The following is an 18,617-nucleotide window of genomic DNA, read 5'->3' as shown; positions in this document are numbered from 1 at the left end:
ACATTTCCTATATGCATCTCTGAGCATTTATGGTTTTGCTCTCACCTACTTGGCAGTTTCCTCTAAATAACCAGAAAACCCGCAGGCAAATTTGCTGAGGTCCTGTTACTTTTACCGCTACCGGTTTTTAATTCACGCAAGCAGTCTTTAATTTGCGGGTCTGGGCCCAATGCCCTGTAATAACCAGAGCGCGCTTATTCTCCTGCAGATGCGCTGAGATCAGAGAGGAAAGAGCGCCTGCTTTCCCCCCCCCCCCTTTTTTTCCTTTGTTGGGTGAATTCAGCCGCAGAAACTCTGAATGAGAACAAAAGAAGTGAAAAGAAAGTTTTGAAAGCGTGCAGGTATGCAGTGGTGGCGGTACGTGCGTGCGTGCGTGTGTGTGTGTGTGTGTGTGTGTGTGAGGGCGGTGCGCTGACACAGCCTGAGAGAGACAGCAGAGGCTGAACCCCAGAGAGGGAACGACATCAGTGCGGGGCAGGCTGGGAATTATGCGACGCGGATGCGTCCAGTCCTGTGTCCGCGCAGCAGAGAGACACCGCGGCGCGTCTTTGCGCTCAGAGGCCGCCTCGTCCTCACCACCTCACCGCCGTTCTCTCTTCTTTCTCCCACTCCAGTCTCACCTGCGAAGCCCCGACGGAGGACCGCGGAGCTCCTCGGCGCTGAGCGACTCACGGATGCTCCGGTTAGCCATGAAGACGCGCGGGGCGCAGTAACTCCTCGCCGACATAGAGCCACGCGACCATCACCATGACCCTTTAAAGTCCAGCCGTCCATCTCCAAGCAGAAGAGGAGGCGAACAGAGAGGCCTTTTTAAAAAATATATTTTATTTTATTTTTTTGCTCCCTTCAGTCCGCAGATGGACCGAGTGCCCTTGGCACTGGCCGCTAAGATGCGCTGGATCACACTGATGCTTGCGGGCTTGACTTTCTGGGGGAAACTTTCTATTTCTAACTGTTTCGACTACGAGGAGCCCGGATTTGATTATTATGAAGAGGAAAAAGTGGAGAGCATCGACTACAAGGACCCGTGCAAAGCTGGTGAGTCAATTTTCCAACTTTGATTCGTTTTTTTTTTTTTTAAACGTTTCAGTGATGACATGAATAATTATCCTCTGCGTGTGGGCACAGTGATCCTCTCACACATCTGGCTCTTATCAGGCACGTGTATGTGTGCATGAGCAATGACAGCCCGCGTGCGTCTGTGCGCTCGTGCCCAGATGATCCTTTTCAAGCAGTTTTTCGTGGCGGGATGAGTCCCGCAGCCAGCAGGTCCTGCTGCGGGGCCCCGCCGCGGATCAGCCTCGAGGCGCGCTGCTTGTGACTCTCGCCGCTCTCAGATCAGATCAGAAGCCAAAGTCATGCTGCGTTCTGAGACGTGGTCGGGGAAAGCGGCTCCAGAGCGGTTTCAGCGTGTGTGCAGATGAGAAACAGCTGGAATCCAGTGTAGCATCAGGCGCTGCTGTCTTCCTCACTTTAACTCTTGAACAAATTATGCGAAAAATAATTTAGCGGCAGACTTGGAGCAACTTTGAGTAAAGCATGTTTGATGGAAAGCCGCCATGGAAGAGGTTTATGTGAACATAAAATAATTAAGCCGTCACCAGGTTCAGTTCATTTTCAGTGGAACCTTGCTCCCTTTTTAAGCAGAGCTGCGCTGTTACAAAACGAATTTTAAAGTTTCCACGATGTTTTACCGATCCACTATTTCAGTTCCGATACCGATACAGATTTCTGAAGATTAGTATTGCTGATACAGATCCATTACAGAAAATAAACAAAAAAAAAACTGTGCTGAATTGACTTAAAACGTTTGTTTCTTTTACACACAGACATGTACTTAATTTTTTGAAAGCTCTGCACCAGTACACACTTAAATTCACCAATGGCTCCACAAGCTTGGTCAAACCTGTAAAAACAACACAATTTGTTAAGTAAGTTCAATTAGGAGTAGAACAGTCAATGTAAAATAAGTAATAAATAAACTTAAACTGACAATAACAATAGGTTGGCTACGTTGGTCAAACCTGTAAAACTAAACTGCAACAAACCATCTTTCAAATGATTCAGAAAGTGCAATTAGGGTTTCTAAACGTAATTTCAAATAAATAATAAAGCATGATGTCACTCAGAGCACAAAGCATAGAATTAGACTAAATAGTTATAGCCTTATGGATCAGGTACACTGTCATCAATACCTGATCTAAAATTATGTTCAATATCTGCACTGATGTGGATGTGAAAATCAGATCAAAGCATCTAAGTAGAGATGCTTATGCTACACCATTTTACAACACGTAAAACAAATAAAAATTGATTTTCTCTTTCAAATTGTATGGTAATAAAGTAACTCTTATCATATGAAAGCAACAAGAAAAAAATAGAAAAGGATGATTTACTTATTAAAGGGACAGTATTATGTAAAATTGACTCTTTTGGGGTTTACATCATGTGAGCCACGGGTGGCTCACATGATGATGTTATTCCCTCATCAAAAACACACTTGAAGTGTTGCTTTGATTCTTTCATGCATGTTTGAGAAATCCTCTAATCTCTCATGGCAACCACTGAGATGTGTAAAACTCCTGGGTAAGCCTAATTCCGCCTATAGGACAAAGTTGCAGTTTCCAAGTTTCCTAGTTTCCACTTCACATAGCAGCCCTCCCCCCTGACTCCTCCACTCAGCTCCTTCAGACTAGCCAGCAGCAATTAGCAAACACCTGGAAGAACTGCATTTGTTGAGCTTGTTATAGGAGCTGCTACTCAGTGCAACGCTGGTAAAAACATTGTTAAAGGGCTAAAAAAGAAAAAAACATGTGATGACTTCCTGGAGATAAAGTTTTAGAAAGAGCAGGAGTTTTTAAAGAGATAGAAACCTAATTTTAAGGCTTTATATTTCAAAGTAAAAATTCTTTAAAGTCATATTTGATAGCTGAAGATGACGTAGTTACTTGATTGTGGCATAAAATGGCACTATGTGCCTAGAGAACATATTGTACGGCTCCTTTAATAATAATTTGGGTGATGATTAAATCTAAATCTTGAAAGGGTTCTTGTGAAAAGGTGAACGTTTATCATCTGTTATAGAATAACAGATGATAAACAGTGATTGCCATCTGAAGTCCAGATTTATGTATTTTGAACCTGTATGTGTGATTTAGTGGTTTGGTCATGTTTTCTGTAATGACACAAACATGAACTCCACCCAGAGTGATGACCATCTGTGAGTTGATCCCCATGCATTCCCCTCATACCAAGTATACAGAGCTCACAGCCCTCTCTGTGTGTGTTTTGATGTGTAAATTGCACAGATCTGTGTAGAAGTGATTTCTTCTTGCCACTCCGTGGCTTTATGCTGCACTAAAAACATACACTTTGTGTTGTGTGAGTGTGTCTGGATGGAAGCCCAGCAGGTCCACATGGGTTTGACTCCCTGTGCGAGTTCTGTAGGTTAAAATAACCGAGTGAAATGCAAGTGACCAATGTGTTTATTTGCAGAAAATGTATGACATAATAAATTTATTATACTCACTGCGTCTAGATTCACTGCAGAAAACTGAAAATAGTCGAGCGACTATCTGATTTCCTGGAGTTAAAAATTCCATGTTTGCCTTGGATATTAACATCAAACTGTTTCATTTAGTTCTATTCACAATAATTTCTTGGCTGTAGGTAAAGCAAAGTTAATTAAAGTGTATTAAATGCAGTGATTTCATGTTCCTGGATATGAAATTCTTCAAACTTGGTTAGCATATGATTCAGAGATAAAGACAGTTATGTTCTTATTACAACAGAACAAACTTTTGATTGGACTGCAGTGAAGAAAAATCATCTGTTGATTGTTACTGGTTGATTTTCAGCTTGGTTGGCGACAACAATCATCTCGATTTCCCTTTCAATGGCAGACTACTTAGAGTTAATTACCTTGCTCAGAGACACATCAGAATGAGGCAGGAGGAACCCACAATGTTCAGATTTCAGCTCGTTCCAGTGATCCCCAGGCAGGAAGTCATCACAACATGGCTCCTCTATTGACCCTTTAACAATGTTTTTTTTTTTTTTTTTTTTACCAGCGTTGCTCTGAGAAGTCGCTCCAATAATGAGCTCAGTTGATGCACTGTTCCACCAAGTGTTTGCTAATTGCTGCTGGCTAGTCTGAAGGAGCTGAGTGAGGAAGTCGTAGAGGAGGGCCACTCCTTGAGGCGGAAGCTTGGAAACTGCAGCTCCATGGGGGAATTGCGCCTCGTAGGCAGTGCTAGATCCCACCAATGAGTTTGCACAGCTGAATGGTTGCCATGGGGATTAAAGGATTTCTCAAACATAAATGAATGAATCAAGGCAACACTCCAGGTATGTTTTTGTTGAGGGAATAATATTATAACATGAGGTGAGGCTCAAAAAAATTTGATTTCGCATTATACTGTCCCTTTAAGTTATTGTGTAACCCTCTGTACCTCTGAAAACAAACACATCTTAGAATTTTAATGATTTTATAATCTTGCAAATGCAAAATAAAGTGTAATCTTCCCTCTTGCACACACTTTTGTAGCTTTTTTTTCCGGGCGCAGCTTGGAAGACCTTTAAGCTCAACTCATTCCAGGCCTGACCCTGTGGCATCGTCGTCGGAGCGGTTGGTATTCCGCCTCCTGTTTTTGCTGGGAAAACACAAGGGGGGTTGAGGAGGTTGGGGGGGAGTGTATTTGGCTGTCTGCTTATCTCCTCCGAGTCCCGCGCTGGCAGACAGGGGAACGCGCACTTCCACGTCCTTTGTGAAGCCATTTCCCCACGCGAGCACTCCAACCCCAGCTCGCCCGCGCGCTGGATACGCACGCAGGCAAAGCTCCCTCCATTCACCCTCGCTTATCTCTTCCTGGTTGTCTGCATCCTGCCGCTCAGCTGGAGATGACACACACGCGTGCACGCAAACACACATGCTTGCACGCGCACGTGCTCCTTCTTTTACTCAAGAGTCATTCATACTTCCTTCCAAATCACTGTTCTCATTAAATGCTCACACACACTCGAGTGCAGGCTAAACAAACTTAAGTGTCCAAACGCTGAAAGCTGTTTCTTCAGGAGGGATCCAAGAAAACAAATACCTTTCCTCTTTTTTCCCCCCAAAGACAACAACAGTAATCACAGAAGGACGCAATGACACTCTGTGGGTTTTCAGATTTTTTTTGTGTGTATTAGAATTGGCTTACGTCTCTATGCTGCTGAGACAACAATTCTGGTTTTCCTGAACCGTTTAGTTTAATGTGCCTCTAGATAAGTGACATTGCTCAACTGATTTATGTTTGCTGTATAAAAATGTCCCTTTTCCACATGTCAGCAGTTTATCTGCACCTGTTCAGGATCCAGTTTGAGGATTTGTAAGCACAAGTTCCTTCTGTTCACAAACTGCCCAGGCTTAATGTGGCGCCATGCATCTCTTCTGTTCTCCTTTACATGTTCTTGTGCATGTTGCCTGAAAACAAGATGTATTTTAATGTCGTGGTTTGTTTTTTCCCGGTTTTGTTTTTGTCGTATGCATCGGAAAGAAAGGTGGAAAATCCACCTGGTACTGGTAGTTATTGTTTACTCTGGAATCACTTTCTCATTTTTTTATTTTACACAATGATCACTCTACCATCCAAGGATGAATGTTTAATTATCTGTCCACAGTTATTAAGTGCTGGTCATCTAATTATTACCTAAAACAATTAGAAAATAAGGCCAATCCTGGAATTGTAAACCTCTCCAAGGATTCGTCATGCTGGGTTGAGTGAGTTCTCATCAATGCTGCATGTCTGCGTAGCATAGCATGAGCTCTTCATTGGAGATGCAGTTTTTAAGCCTCTGAGCTTCTGCTTCAAAAAGCAGCCCCTTCGCCCCCCCTCCCCCACTCAGCTCCTTTAGACTAGCCAGCAGCAATTAGCAAACACCTGGTGGAACTGAGCATCTGCTATGCTCTTTATAAGAGCTACTGCTCATAGCAACGCTTGTAAAAATGTTGTTAAAGGGTTACTAGCCATGTTGTGATGATTTCCTGAAGATGGAGTTTCAGAAAGAGCAGCAGTTTTTAAAGAGACGGAGGCCCAATTTCAAAGCATTAAATTACAAAATTCAATTTCTTTTAAGTCTTATCTGTAACAACAGAAGGTGACTTGACTGTCCTTTAAAATGGCACTTTGTGGTTGGAGAATACATAATGAATGTTACAAATTGTAGAGTAAATTTTGGAATGATTCAAAAAAGACAAAATTTGCAACCTGCATCAATCAGCATCATCTTTGGTTCAAGTTATTTTATTCACTTTTGTTTACAACTTTACTCCAATCTACCTCCTCTATTAAAAAACCCGCAGCACTGCTTTACCTTTACAGTCAGGTTTTCGCTACAGTTCGTATCTGAATACAAACAAAGTTTCCACCAATAAGCTTCTATGTTTTATAGTCCATAGGAGGAAAGAGATTGGAATGTGTGAAAGATGAAATTTGCAGGTCAGACCTCAATGAAAAGTGGAAATCCGCATTAGCCAAGAAGGACCTGATTAGCACCAATATTGGTGTCTTCATAAATCTCATTAAGGAAAACAGAAAATGGACTACAATATGACATAACATATGTTCAATAATCCTCACAGCTGAATGTGAGAAGCAGCTGCCCCAGATGTGGATTTAGCTGAATTAAGGCAACTGAGAATTTGTTTTTCCTGCTGTTTGGAGGCTGATGTACACTGTAGCTGTTCATGTAATCATACACAGTGTGTGGGTGTGTATGTGTGTGTGAGGGAGTCTTGTTAAACTGTCCTATTGCTTGCATTATTATTTAGTTCTTTATTTTGTTGGTGAATGTGTCAGAAAAACAACAGCAAGATGGATTTAACTTCCTGTTTATTGGGTTTCCACATTTTTTAATTGTTAACAGTGTCTCACAGTTCAAAACCTTTGTTCCTCACACTGCAGCAAACTACAATGAGTTACCAGAAGACGCATTTATGTTTCTGTCTCTTCAGTCTGTCTGGTACAGTTTTGATTTTTATTTTATTTAATTTTTTAAAAGAAAACTTTTTTCCTTCTTTTCTGCACCTATTGAAGTGGATTTTACAGAGACAGTTTCAGATGTCTTTTTCTGCTCGTCTGTTTCTTTTAGCTCTTGTTGTTCTCTCATAAAATGGAGCTCCACAGTTGTGGAATAGCTTAAAATTTTCATCACCTCCTCGTCTGTTCGCCCCAGTTTTTGTGCCTGTTCATGCGCAGCGCTCTGAAATGGCACAATTTCCTTACTTTGGTGCCACAGAGAAAATTCAAAAATTCGCTTACATTTTACAGTTTGATTATATAACGTGACAGCAAACTGTGGCTACTGTTCCCTGCTTCCGCTCTTCCACGGTAGTGAGGAAGCTACAGCAATGTGCGGGCTGCACTCTTTAATGTGTGTGTCTGTGAGAGAGCAACTGGTCTCACTCATGTCATATTAAACAGGATTTTCCCGGGCAGAGTGCTGCTGCCACTGAGCTTCCCAAGCCTTCCTCAGGATTCCCGCTCCAGCACAGATGCGGTGAGATCCGACTGTTTGTTCTGGAGCGGGAATTGTTCCGGCCCCTGTGAAGCCGTGAGTCAGCACTGCCAGCATTCTGCCCACCTGCCACGCATTGCTCAATTATTAAAGATGTGGGCGCTTTTGTCACCTCGCTATTCCTGCTGGTATTTATAGCAGCAGAAAATCATTCACCTAAATCCATCAGAGGCGAAGGAAAACCCGCTTCCTCTGCACAGCAAAACTCATTTTTATGTGGACTATAAAAGTAATGCAGCTTCACATGAGGAAGATATTTATTTATTTATTTTAAAAAAATTGATTTTGGTACATTTATTATTATCTTCTTTGGCCTTCTCATGCCTCATGTGTGTTTATGGAGTGATTATTCTGCATCAATTTTAATCCAGATGAATACAAATTAGAATATGTTGCATGTCTATGAACAGACTGCAGGCTCCACATACCTCAGTTTTTAAGTCATTTCAGGTTTGACTCTGAGTTTTGTACATTTTCATGCTTTTTCTGCTCTGTCTCATTTCCATAATAAACTTTCAAACTTTGGATATGAGTAAACAACTGTATTTTTAAAGAGTCAGTATTGTTTAAAATAATTTTTTTAAGCTTTACATCATGTTGTAATGTTATTCCCCACATCAAAAAACATACCAGGAAAGTTGCCTTGATTCTTTCATGTATGTTTGGGAAATCCTTTAATCTCCCGCTCCAACCATTCAGACATGCTAAATGTTTGGGTGGAACTAGCTCCGCCTTCGAGACACAGCTCCTCCTCTGAGCTACAGTTTCCAAGCCTCCACCTCACAGAGCAGCACCTCCACCGTCACTGCCCCACACAGCTCCTTCAGACTAGCCATCAGCAATTAGCAAACTCCTGGTGGAATTGCACATCTGCTGAGCTCATTATACAATCTACTTCTCAGTGCAACGCTGGTAAAAATGTTGTTAAAGGGTTAATAGAGGAGCCATGTTGTAATGACTTCATGAGGTTTCAGAAAGAGCAGTGATTGAAGAGATAACAGCCCAATTTCAAGGCGCTAAATTAAATTTCTTTTAAGTCATATTTGATATTAATAACATTTTTAAAACAACAGAAGATTGCATAGTTACTTGATTGTGCTATAACATGAAAATATGTTCCTAGAAAATACATAATACTTTCCCTTTAAGGAGGTTTTATCTGTTAGTTGTTTGATAAAATGATTCCAGACATGACACTCATCCTTTCAGACCACAACATGAGATGAACAGTTTATAATAAAACAAAAGTTCAGTCTCTTTAATTTCTTCTCCTGATCACAGTGAATTAAATAGATTAGCCTCAACTTTAGAGATGCAGTTGCTGCTGCCCCTCAATCTGGGAAGGGCTGCAGGGTCATTTCCAGACAACCTGAAATGCATCTTTCTGAAGTAAGAAAGATTCTTCACAAGAGGAAAATATTAACAAACATAAGTAAAAATAGCCTCGGCTGTTAGACTTAATTCTGTTTCTTCATTTATCCACTTGTACATAGTGTGACTATTACTCACACCCTGACGAAATCAATGGAATTAAAAGTCATCTGGTGTTTTGAACCAGAAGGACTACGGCAGTCTTCAGTCTCTTTCTGTTATATAAGAGGAATCTTCACTTTGCAGGAAATTAATTCAAGAGTTACACCAGTACTCTGTGTTTTTCTTATGTTTTTTCTGTTTGTAGGTCTAAATATGTATATTATGGGATACTTGTTGTACTAATAAGTTAATCTTTGTGTAACTGCTCTGCTTGCATTAAGTTTGATGCAGTTTACCTTGATAACTCATTTACAGTGAACAATATCTGACGTGACAATGATGTTTAGATCATTCTCGTGTTTTTTTACTTTACCAACATGCTGAAATATGGTGATAAAAATTTATTTTCACTAAACCTATTTTGGGCCACTGACTACTAGATGTAATCTAGTGTCCTTTTAATGTGTTTAAAGGTGAATTTTCTGATTATTATTCCATCCTAAATAGTCTCACTGTTTTTGTTTTTTTTTCTAAGAATTTAAAAATTATCTATCAATTTGCATTTGATAGATAATTACTACTTTTCAGTAGTGCCTCCATCCAAAACACACAAATGATTGATTTTGATAAACGTCTACTTTAAGAAATGTGTTGTCAGTTTTAAAGAGCCACAAGGCTTTAAGTTTAGAAATTAAGAAAAACACAAAACTTTTGGAATAGAATAGATATATTGAAATGTGTGGAAAATTATGTAATAAAAGCAGATAGTTTTCAACATAAAGACATGCAAAATATATACCAAAAATGTTACTACATTGTGGAAATTCAGTGGAATTAATCTATAAAAAAATAATCATTTACACTATTAGATATGTATTTTTTTTATCTTTACCAATCTCTGCATCAGAATCTTTGTTTTCAACTAAGAGGCAGCCACAAACAAAACACAAAAGTTACACAGTTAAAAAAAAATAACAAGTTATTAAAAACAGATGCACGTCAACAAATCAGCCTAAAAACTTTTAGTTTGGAGGTTAAACGACTTAATGAGATTTCAGTCAATTTCAAGTTTTGGTTGCAGGTTCCAGGAAATGAGACCAGAGAGAATAAAAACCTTTTTACCAAATTCAGTCCCAGCAAACGGGACAAGAGGAAACAGTAAGTTTGTTCTTTTGCAGTTCAAACTGAAGCCCAAGTAATGCCTCATAAATAAAAATTAACTAATGGAAATTCCTATATTTTATATGTATAAGTATATTTCCTTATCAGATGAGCCAAACTTATTTGGCATATATTTGTATTTTTTCCATTTATGATCCACTGTGTGTGTTTGCAAACAGACTTTGAATCTGAATGTGGTAACACTGCATTGGATTGAATCATGGTAATCTGACTGAATTGGGCTGTACTTTAGAGTTATGTGGGGCCTGCATGTCTTGAAAAGCAGCTTGAGCATCGTTTGTGGAGGTATGTCGCCTTCGAACCTAACTGGGTTCATGAAAACGACTTCCAGTGGAAAAGCTAAGTCACATTCAGCCTATCTGAGCTGCCCCCTTGCTCTCCACATATCTGTGGCATTGGGCAGTGCTTCCTCCCTGTGAACGTTTAGTGTTAGGTTAACTTAAACAGGACATCTTGCACAAACTGCCTCAACATGGTGTAGAACAGTGGAATCACTTTTACTTTGACTTTGATTGACGTTTTTGTTCCTTTTACCCCAAACTTTGGCAACCGCTTGTTTAAACCCGAACACCCGTGACAGGCATACCAGGAAAAACAGTGACTGCTTTGACTGACTCAAGCTCTTAACAGGGAAAACATCTGAGATGTGGGTGGTTCATTTAGCTCTAGTTTTAAAAATTGAAGTCACATAAAGGCTGGCAAGTCATTTGATGTTTGCTCAGAACCTTTATTTGCAGGCTTTTTTTTTGTGTGTGCAAAACTTTAAATCTAAGCCAACCACAGCCTCTGTTCATAATGAACCATGCCTTTTTTACAGCCTAATTACCATTTGACGGGAATGAGAGTTTCTTGGGTGGAGCGACAACTTAGAAACCCATTCAGCTGGAAAACATGCCGTAGCATTCAAATTTTGAGACCCTAAACTTCTTTCCCTCATTACCACCACCACTTCAGCAGTCGTGGGACATTATTAAGCTGCGACTGCAGCACCTGACGCTGCCCTACAAAGTTAACGTGGATCAGAACGATTAATTTTAGAGAAAATCCTCAACTGAGGCCCAGATAATCCCTTTTTAAATTTACAGTACGCTCCCAGCTGGAGTTGTATACGATATGAGAAATTCCAAATGTAAGAGCACGTCCATGAGCACATGTCGCTGCACGTGTACACTCATATTCGCCCACCTGCAGCGTGACCTCATATCTGCTTAATGAGGAGCTCGGCTCAGCAGGACTATGTAATCTCTAATTGTGTGTGTGTGTGTGTTTGTGTGAGATGCTTCCCTGTGTGTCCAACACGAGGGTAAACTTCAACAATTACTGTCATGATGTATACGTTTAAAAATGTTTAGAAAACAAGACTGTTTCTCTGGGATCGTTCAGATTAGTGTAGGAGCATTAGAAGTTAACACTCAGATGAATAACAGCTGATTAGATCATGTATAATTAATGCCAAAAAGCACCAGTGTGCCAGTCTGGTGGTTCAGCGTTGGGCATACTGGTACCATTTTGTCTGATGGCAGCAGTTGTAAAAGTTCACTGTGAGGGTTTGAGGAGTCTGTAATGTTCAGAACGTGGGCCCAGTTCAGGATCCCAGTGGTGTTCATCAACACGATGAGGTCATCAGAGGTCTGAACGTCCAGGACTTTAATGCTCTGACTCTCTGTCATCAACAGGCTGTTGAACTGATGGGGTTTGTGCTCTGGAATTTGATTTTCGTCTCATATTTTTCATGATGTTTTGAGTAACAGGTTGTTGTAGCTGTTGAATTTCTTCCCTCTACAATGACTTGTATTTCACTTCTGTGGTGTCTTCTGCAAACTATTTGACCAGGTTTTCCGCTTATGAGTCTACACGGCAAAGGGCTGAGCACGCGACCTTGTGGTGTCCCAGTGCTCAAAGTCAGGGACCCTATGACTGTTCCTGTTGTGGTTTGGCCAGGTTAAAACATCTCCAGTATTTTCCAGCCACATAGTGGTTAGCGATGTTACCGATTGTGGTAACATCGCTAACCCTGGGAGGGTCTCGGCGTTTTTTTTTACATCGATTCAGTTGTTAATAAAATGCTGCATATATCAAATATGACTTGAAAGAAATTTGATTTTGTAATCTCTCACCTTGAAATTGGGCCTCTGTCTCTTTAAGAAACTCCTGCTTTTTCTGAAACTCTGCCTTCAGAAAGTCATCACAGAATCGCTCCTCTATTAACCCTTTAACAACATTTTCACCAGCATTGTTTTGAGGAGTAACTCCTATCATGAGCTCAGCAGATGCTCAGTTCTACCAGATGTTTGCTAATTGTGACTGGCTAGTTTGAAGGACCTGAGTGAGGCCAGGGCTGCTCTGTGAGGCAAAAGTTTAGAAACGTGGAACTAGCAGGATCTGTGTCTCAAAGGCAGAGCTATAGTCCACCCAGGTGTTTTGCACAGCTGAATGGTTGCCAGGGGAGATTAAAGGATTTCTCAAACATTCATGAAAGAATCAAGGCAACATGTGCACCACGTTTCTGATGAGGGAATAACATTATAACTTCATGTAAAGCTCAAAAACATTTTTTTACATAACACTGCTCCTTTAAGAACTCAGTAGAGGATTATCTTTTTCTACAGTATCATTATGTTTCCCACCAAGGATAAGACACTAACATCTGTGCATTTGCTCAAAGGTAGATCACATTTAAGACTGAATATGATAGAAACATAAATGACAGTTTCACGTTTGAAAGATATGCAGTAAAACTTGCAGAACCTTGTAATTTCACCATCAAACAGAATAGATAGGTCTCAATACTTGATTGATCCCAAAGGGAAACCAAAATAACTGGTCTGAAAACTGTTCTGCAAGTTGGAACTGTTTCCTCAGTTTGTGTTTGGTGCATTACTGCATTGGACTGTGTGTGTATGTGTGTTTGAATGTGTGTGTTTGCTGCAATGCCTCTCCTGAAGGGCAAACAGTAAGGCCCCGGTCAGCATGATGCAGGTCTCCTGGGAGGGTCTCGGCGTTTTTTTTTACATCGATTCTTTTCTTCCTGCCTCTTACGAGCTGCGCAGTCCTAACTAACCCCTCCTCACCCCAGGCTTGACTTTGGGCTATTTATGGCATCCCTGTGGACTAACAAGACCCCAATCGATGAGCCAAAATTACTATCACGAGCACACTCTCTCCTCTCTCTTTGCATATCAGCTTGTGTCAGCTCTCTTTTTCTAGGAAGCCTTTAATCATTGTAGTTCCCTTTGTTAGGCTGAAATTATATATGAAAAAAATACATATTTAACTTCCACTACTGTAACAAAGGCTTCCTACATTTAGAAACAACCGCAGTATAAAAATGGTTTGTAAGAGGCAAGACTACCCATCGTACATAAAATACACCACATGTTGTTAAATAGGTGCTTCTTTTGTGTTTGTGAAGTTTTGTCATTTTTATGGGTTTTATTTTTGCGTAACAGGAATATTGCTGTGGCAAGAGACACATTAGAGGGGGTGTTAGTTGAAACTGTGGCACCACTGGTAAAGCTTAGCGTCATAAATGACAGATGAAACAGGACCTTAAAAAATAAGTACTTATATAGAGTGGCGCACCCACATAAACCCCCTCAGAATCAAATAAACTGGTTTTGCAGTTCATAAGTGGCAAAAAATGTCTTAATTTAAGTTTTTAAAAGATCTTATATAATTACATTTTTGAGGCTTTATATTGGATTATTTATTTTTGGCTTATTTTTATGTAATCATGGTGATTTCATTTGCTGAAATCATCTTTAAGAAGTTTTTGTTTGTGACTAATTTGCTTCATCTGATGCCAGACTATATATAAAATTTATCGCGTCTTGCTAGTCAAGTAGTAAAAAGTGAGTTGAAAACATCCAACAAGTGAGTTTACTCACAAATCCAGGCTTTAAAAGTTGGAGGGATTGTTTCTAGCCATTGTTATGAGGTGTCTGTATATATCTAAGATCGCTAATGCAAGTCCAAGATATTCTAAACCAGGGATATTCAAATTGTGGCACAGGGGGCCCTTTGTGGCCCTTTGGAGGATTTTCTTTGGCCTCTCGTCGGTCCACAATTCAAAAATCTTGCAAATTTGCAATTAATTAGAGATTTTTACAGACAAATAAAATCATCTAAAAACAATACAAAGTATTTTAAATGAGAACAATAAACCACCAAAAAAAATATGTAAAAAATATTTACCTGTCATTTAAAACAATTGTTCAAGACTGTGTTTATATTTTGGATTGATAATGATCTTTGCTTTATTAAAATATTGTCTATTTAGTATGTAACTGAAACAATAAAAACAGTAAATGTCTTAAGTAACAAATCTTTTAATGTTAAAACATGTGGCCTTCACTTTGACATTTTTGGCCCTAATGGCAAAAAGTTTAGGCGCCGCTGTTCTGAACGATACACAAGGTCAGGTAAACTCTGCTACAGTTATATTTTCATTTTTCATTTTTCATTCTTTAATTTGTTACAGGGGAAACTTGAGAGCGCACTTAGTACATAACAGCTTTGATAAAGTAAATGTTATGATCAGGTATGTTGTACAACAAAAAGAAAAATCCTCTTTAAATCATCCATAATATGTAGCTTCTGGGCAACACAGCCCACGTTTACAGTATTTTGTAAGTCACTGGTCCCTGTGGTTTGCTCCTGTCTCCTTCAGCACAATGGACTGTAATGAACACAATAGTCTCGTCTTCTCCCCCATTTCCTTCAATAGCTACCCTGATTAACCAAGTGACAAGCCTCTCCTCGGCTATTGTTAATGTGTTAGTGTCTTTAATCCCCATGGAGAGCAATAATTAAGCACAGATAGTCATCTACAGATGGTTATCTGTTAGGCATTCACAACAATGTCATCCATATGAACTGCTGTAAATACAGAGAAACCAGCTGGATGAATAAGAGAGAAAAATGTTACTTGTTTGATGGAAACAAATCTAACTGCAATCTCCATTCCCACAGAAAAACTACTTTGTAAAATGTTCGACTGATGATCACATGACATTTAGCCCTACTTCTGTTTATTCTTAAGGTCCTTTTTTCTTTTTTGTTTCCTGCTCAGTTAAAGCAGCTTCAGAATTTTTTCGGAATATGAAGATCATTTTACTTTCCAAGTAAGATCATTCATGTCAAAATGTAATATGATTCCATACTCCTTTTGATACAATCCATTGTCTCTAAATATGGTCTATGACGAAATCATTCATACAAAAATTCTTTTTTGGGTGTATTCACACCAGCCCTGTTTAATCCACTTCAATCAAACTCCAATTCATTTGCCTACAAAGTTCAGTTTGTTTCGGACGGTGCAACGTTGAACTCTGATGCAGTCCAAAAAAGCAAACCCTAAAAACCATATCTCACTTCAGTTGACTTGAACTCTGCTGTGATTTGAAAGTATATGTGAACGCCAAGCAGACCAGATGCAAACTATACCCCAAGGCATTCTGGGTAAATACAATCAAAACAATCGCACAAGTGTAGTGCTAGCAGGAGAAATGGCTCAGGTTCTTTTATGAAAAAAACCACTAAAATCTGGCGCCACTCCATTTTGCAAAGAATGAAATTACATTCATTGTCTTCTTCTGATGCTTTTGTGTTGTTTCCTTCAGTGGTTCTTGAGGATGGGAACATGTTTTTCACGTAGTTTGGATCGTTTGACACAGTGCAGTATGAAAGTGAACTGCACCAGCTGAAAATGTAACAAATATAGCAGTTTTGATCTCAAATCACACACAGTCTATTGGACTACCAGGTGCAGAAACACCCTTAGACTGCTTTACAGTTTCATTCTTGACGTTCTGATCCAAAAAAGTTGGCACTCTATGATTTTAGGAGTTCCTCCTGTTGTTCCGCTTACTTAGTTTCTTTGGGGGGAAACATGCTTGTCTTTGTCTTGTAATTAAGATTTAGAGTAAGCTAGATTGGGATTTTACTTGTCACTATGTATAAAAAAGGCTGGGCTGCTGTTACAGTTCAAGCACGTCTTAATCCAGGGTTCTTCAAATCCAGTGGTAGAGGGCCGGTGTCGAACCACCTCAATTGGCTGAATCCCTTCCTCAGTGCATGAAGTTCTCCAGAGTTCTGCTTGTTATTTGACTCAGGTGAGTTGAAGCAGAGGCGTGTTTAAAGTTGCAGGACAGGGGGTCATCCAGACCCCCAGTGTAATAGTTAACAGGCAAATCTCAAGATACCAAACAGCTGAACTCACAACCTTTTGTGGCAAGAAATTTTCCAAACAATCTCTTTATTGTCCAATTTTGGTGAGCTGGTGTGAATTGTAGCCTCATTTTTCGGGTCTTAGCTGACAGGAGTTCCACTTGATGTGGTCTTCTGCTGCTGTTGGCCATCTGCTTCAAGGTTTGATGTGTCATATGATGGTATTCTGCATTCTTTTGTTTTAGTGAGTTGTTGTTTGAGCCGCTGTCGCCTGTTTACAATCTCGTACCAGTCTGCCCGTTCTCCTTTATCCTCTGATGTCCTTCTTCCACACAACTTCCACTCACTGGATCTGCTTCTTCTTTGGGCCTTTCTTTGTAAAATCAAGGCCAGGAGATCAGCAGTTTGTGAGCAGCCCGTCACCAACAGCCGCACCACAGTCAAAATCACTTAGTTTGAAGTTCAGCAAGTCATTTTCAGCACATATATATATATCATTATTATCTTTTATATGAAATACTAGTTCAATAAACCTTTAATCTATTTGTCAAATCTCATATCCTACAATGTGCTAAATCAAGTCATTTGACTCCAACATGATCAACAAGTCAGAAATCCTTCTTAGAGTTGAACAGAGCCAGTAGAAGAAGGTTTATGGATCTGCTGTGATTGTTTCCTGGAGCAACTTCCACTGGCTGCTGTTTCCAAGCCAGGACAGGTGGAAGAGCTTCCAGCATAAAGTCGGTTCATTTTGGATTAATTATGTCTTCATAAAGCATCTGAATCCTTCGGTAAGAGTTGTTTATTTGACTAAATGAGCTGCATTTATTTCCACTTGTACTGCAGGTGCAGACACAAGCACCCAATGAACTTCTCCTGAAGTGTGTCAAAAAATGTCAAATTAATACAAAATCCTAAAAGTTATAGAGATGCTGGTAACATGTTCTATGGCTTTTCAAGCAGTTAATAAGTTCATGCATGAACCAGTATCTCCACGACCATGTTCAATATATTCAGTACTCTAACAGTAAAAGCTGCTGTGTTTTCGATGGGTTTAAAAAAAACTGTTTATTTACGACTATAAAGGGAGAATAGAACTGTCTGACTGAAAGTTACAGCTGTGAAAACACAAAGCAGTTAAACTATTACTTATGTCTCTCTGTGAGCCTTTTGGTGCATGGCTGTATCTCAAATCTGCCATAAAAATGTCTAACGTGACATATTTATTCCATAGTAAGTGATTTTAGGTCTTTTGATTTAGAATGTGGGTTATTGATGGTGGTGAATGGAAGGTGAAACCGTTAAACATGTGCAGTTCTGAAGCTTCACATGCAACATTTGTTCTTGGTTGCTGGAGTTCTCATTCATTATAAACCATCAACCTCCATGACATCAGTGGGATGTGACTTCCCTTCATCAGAGGAAAGGCACAGGGACAGTACTGTGTATTTTCTAGGGCTTTTTATAGCAACAATGCTGTCTGTATCAAACATGACTCCAAAGAAATTTGACTTTGTAATTTAATGCCTTATATTGGGCCTCTGTCTCTTTAAGAAGGAGCATACAGAGAGAGAGAGAGAAGTAGAGAGAGAGAGGGATCCTCTCGTTTTCATCTCTTTTATCTTGCTGATGGTCTCTGTTGTTCTTTAAGCCTGGGGACTGAGATAACCATGGTAGAAGGTTTATTTTGTGTCCTTTGAGCCATTTCTGTGTTGTTCCCTCCACATGTTTTAGCTCATTATCCAGTAATTACCCATTGTAATTAATTACCGCCCCCCCTCCCAAAACAAAAACAGAGCCACAGCTCCTCCTCCATGCTTAACAATGGGAATGAGATGCTTCTGTAGATATTTATCCTTCGCTACGCACCAGACCTGCCTGGAGTGTTTGTTACTGAAAAACTCAAAGTCTCCTCTGACATTGGCACACAACTCCTAGTAAAAACCCTCACAAAAACTCAGCATATATCTGGACTAAGAAGGCTTTTGCCTGACAAATAGCATGTAGGGTCATAACAGTTTAATGGCTGTTATGACCCTAAAACATCACTTTTTGCTGAAGTTCTCAAACAGTGATTTTTTTTCCCACCTCAGTTTATCATCCTCCTTGGTGTGTGTGGCGGCAAGCTGAACAGGGTCCTAGTTCAGTCGTTTGACCAGTGGCTGATTTAACCTTGCCTCTGTGTCACTTGTGATTTTTCTAAGATTATTTGTTTTTAACAAAGGACTTTTCTCAAT

At 39.8% G+C, this 18,617-nt stretch overlaps 1 protein-coding gene across 1 annotated transcript in view; it reads left to right on the top strand.

The window, feature by feature from the left end:
• Positions 1–344: 344 nt before the first annotated feature.
• Positions 345–18,617, top strand: part of tll1 (tolloid-like 1) — a 51,255-nt gene continuing 32,982 nt past the window's right edge. The window contains exon 1 of the mRNA XM_088008798.1: positions 345–1,038. Coding sequence (XP_087864924.1) covers positions 858–1,038 — 181 coding nt within the window. The 5' untranslated portion in view covers positions 345–857. The remainder of the gene's footprint in view (positions 1,039–18,617) is intronic.

This window comes from Poecilia mexicana, unplaced genomic scaffold (assembly GCF_051168715.1).
Source record: "Poecilia mexicana isolate PSO_F unplaced genomic scaffold, ASM5116871v1 scaffold_2, whole genome shotgun sequence".
Lineage (NCBI taxonomy): Eukaryota > Metazoa > Chordata > Actinopteri > Cyprinodontiformes > Poeciliidae > Poecilia > Poecilia mexicana.
This window is presented reverse-complemented; position numbering and strand designations above follow the sequence as displayed.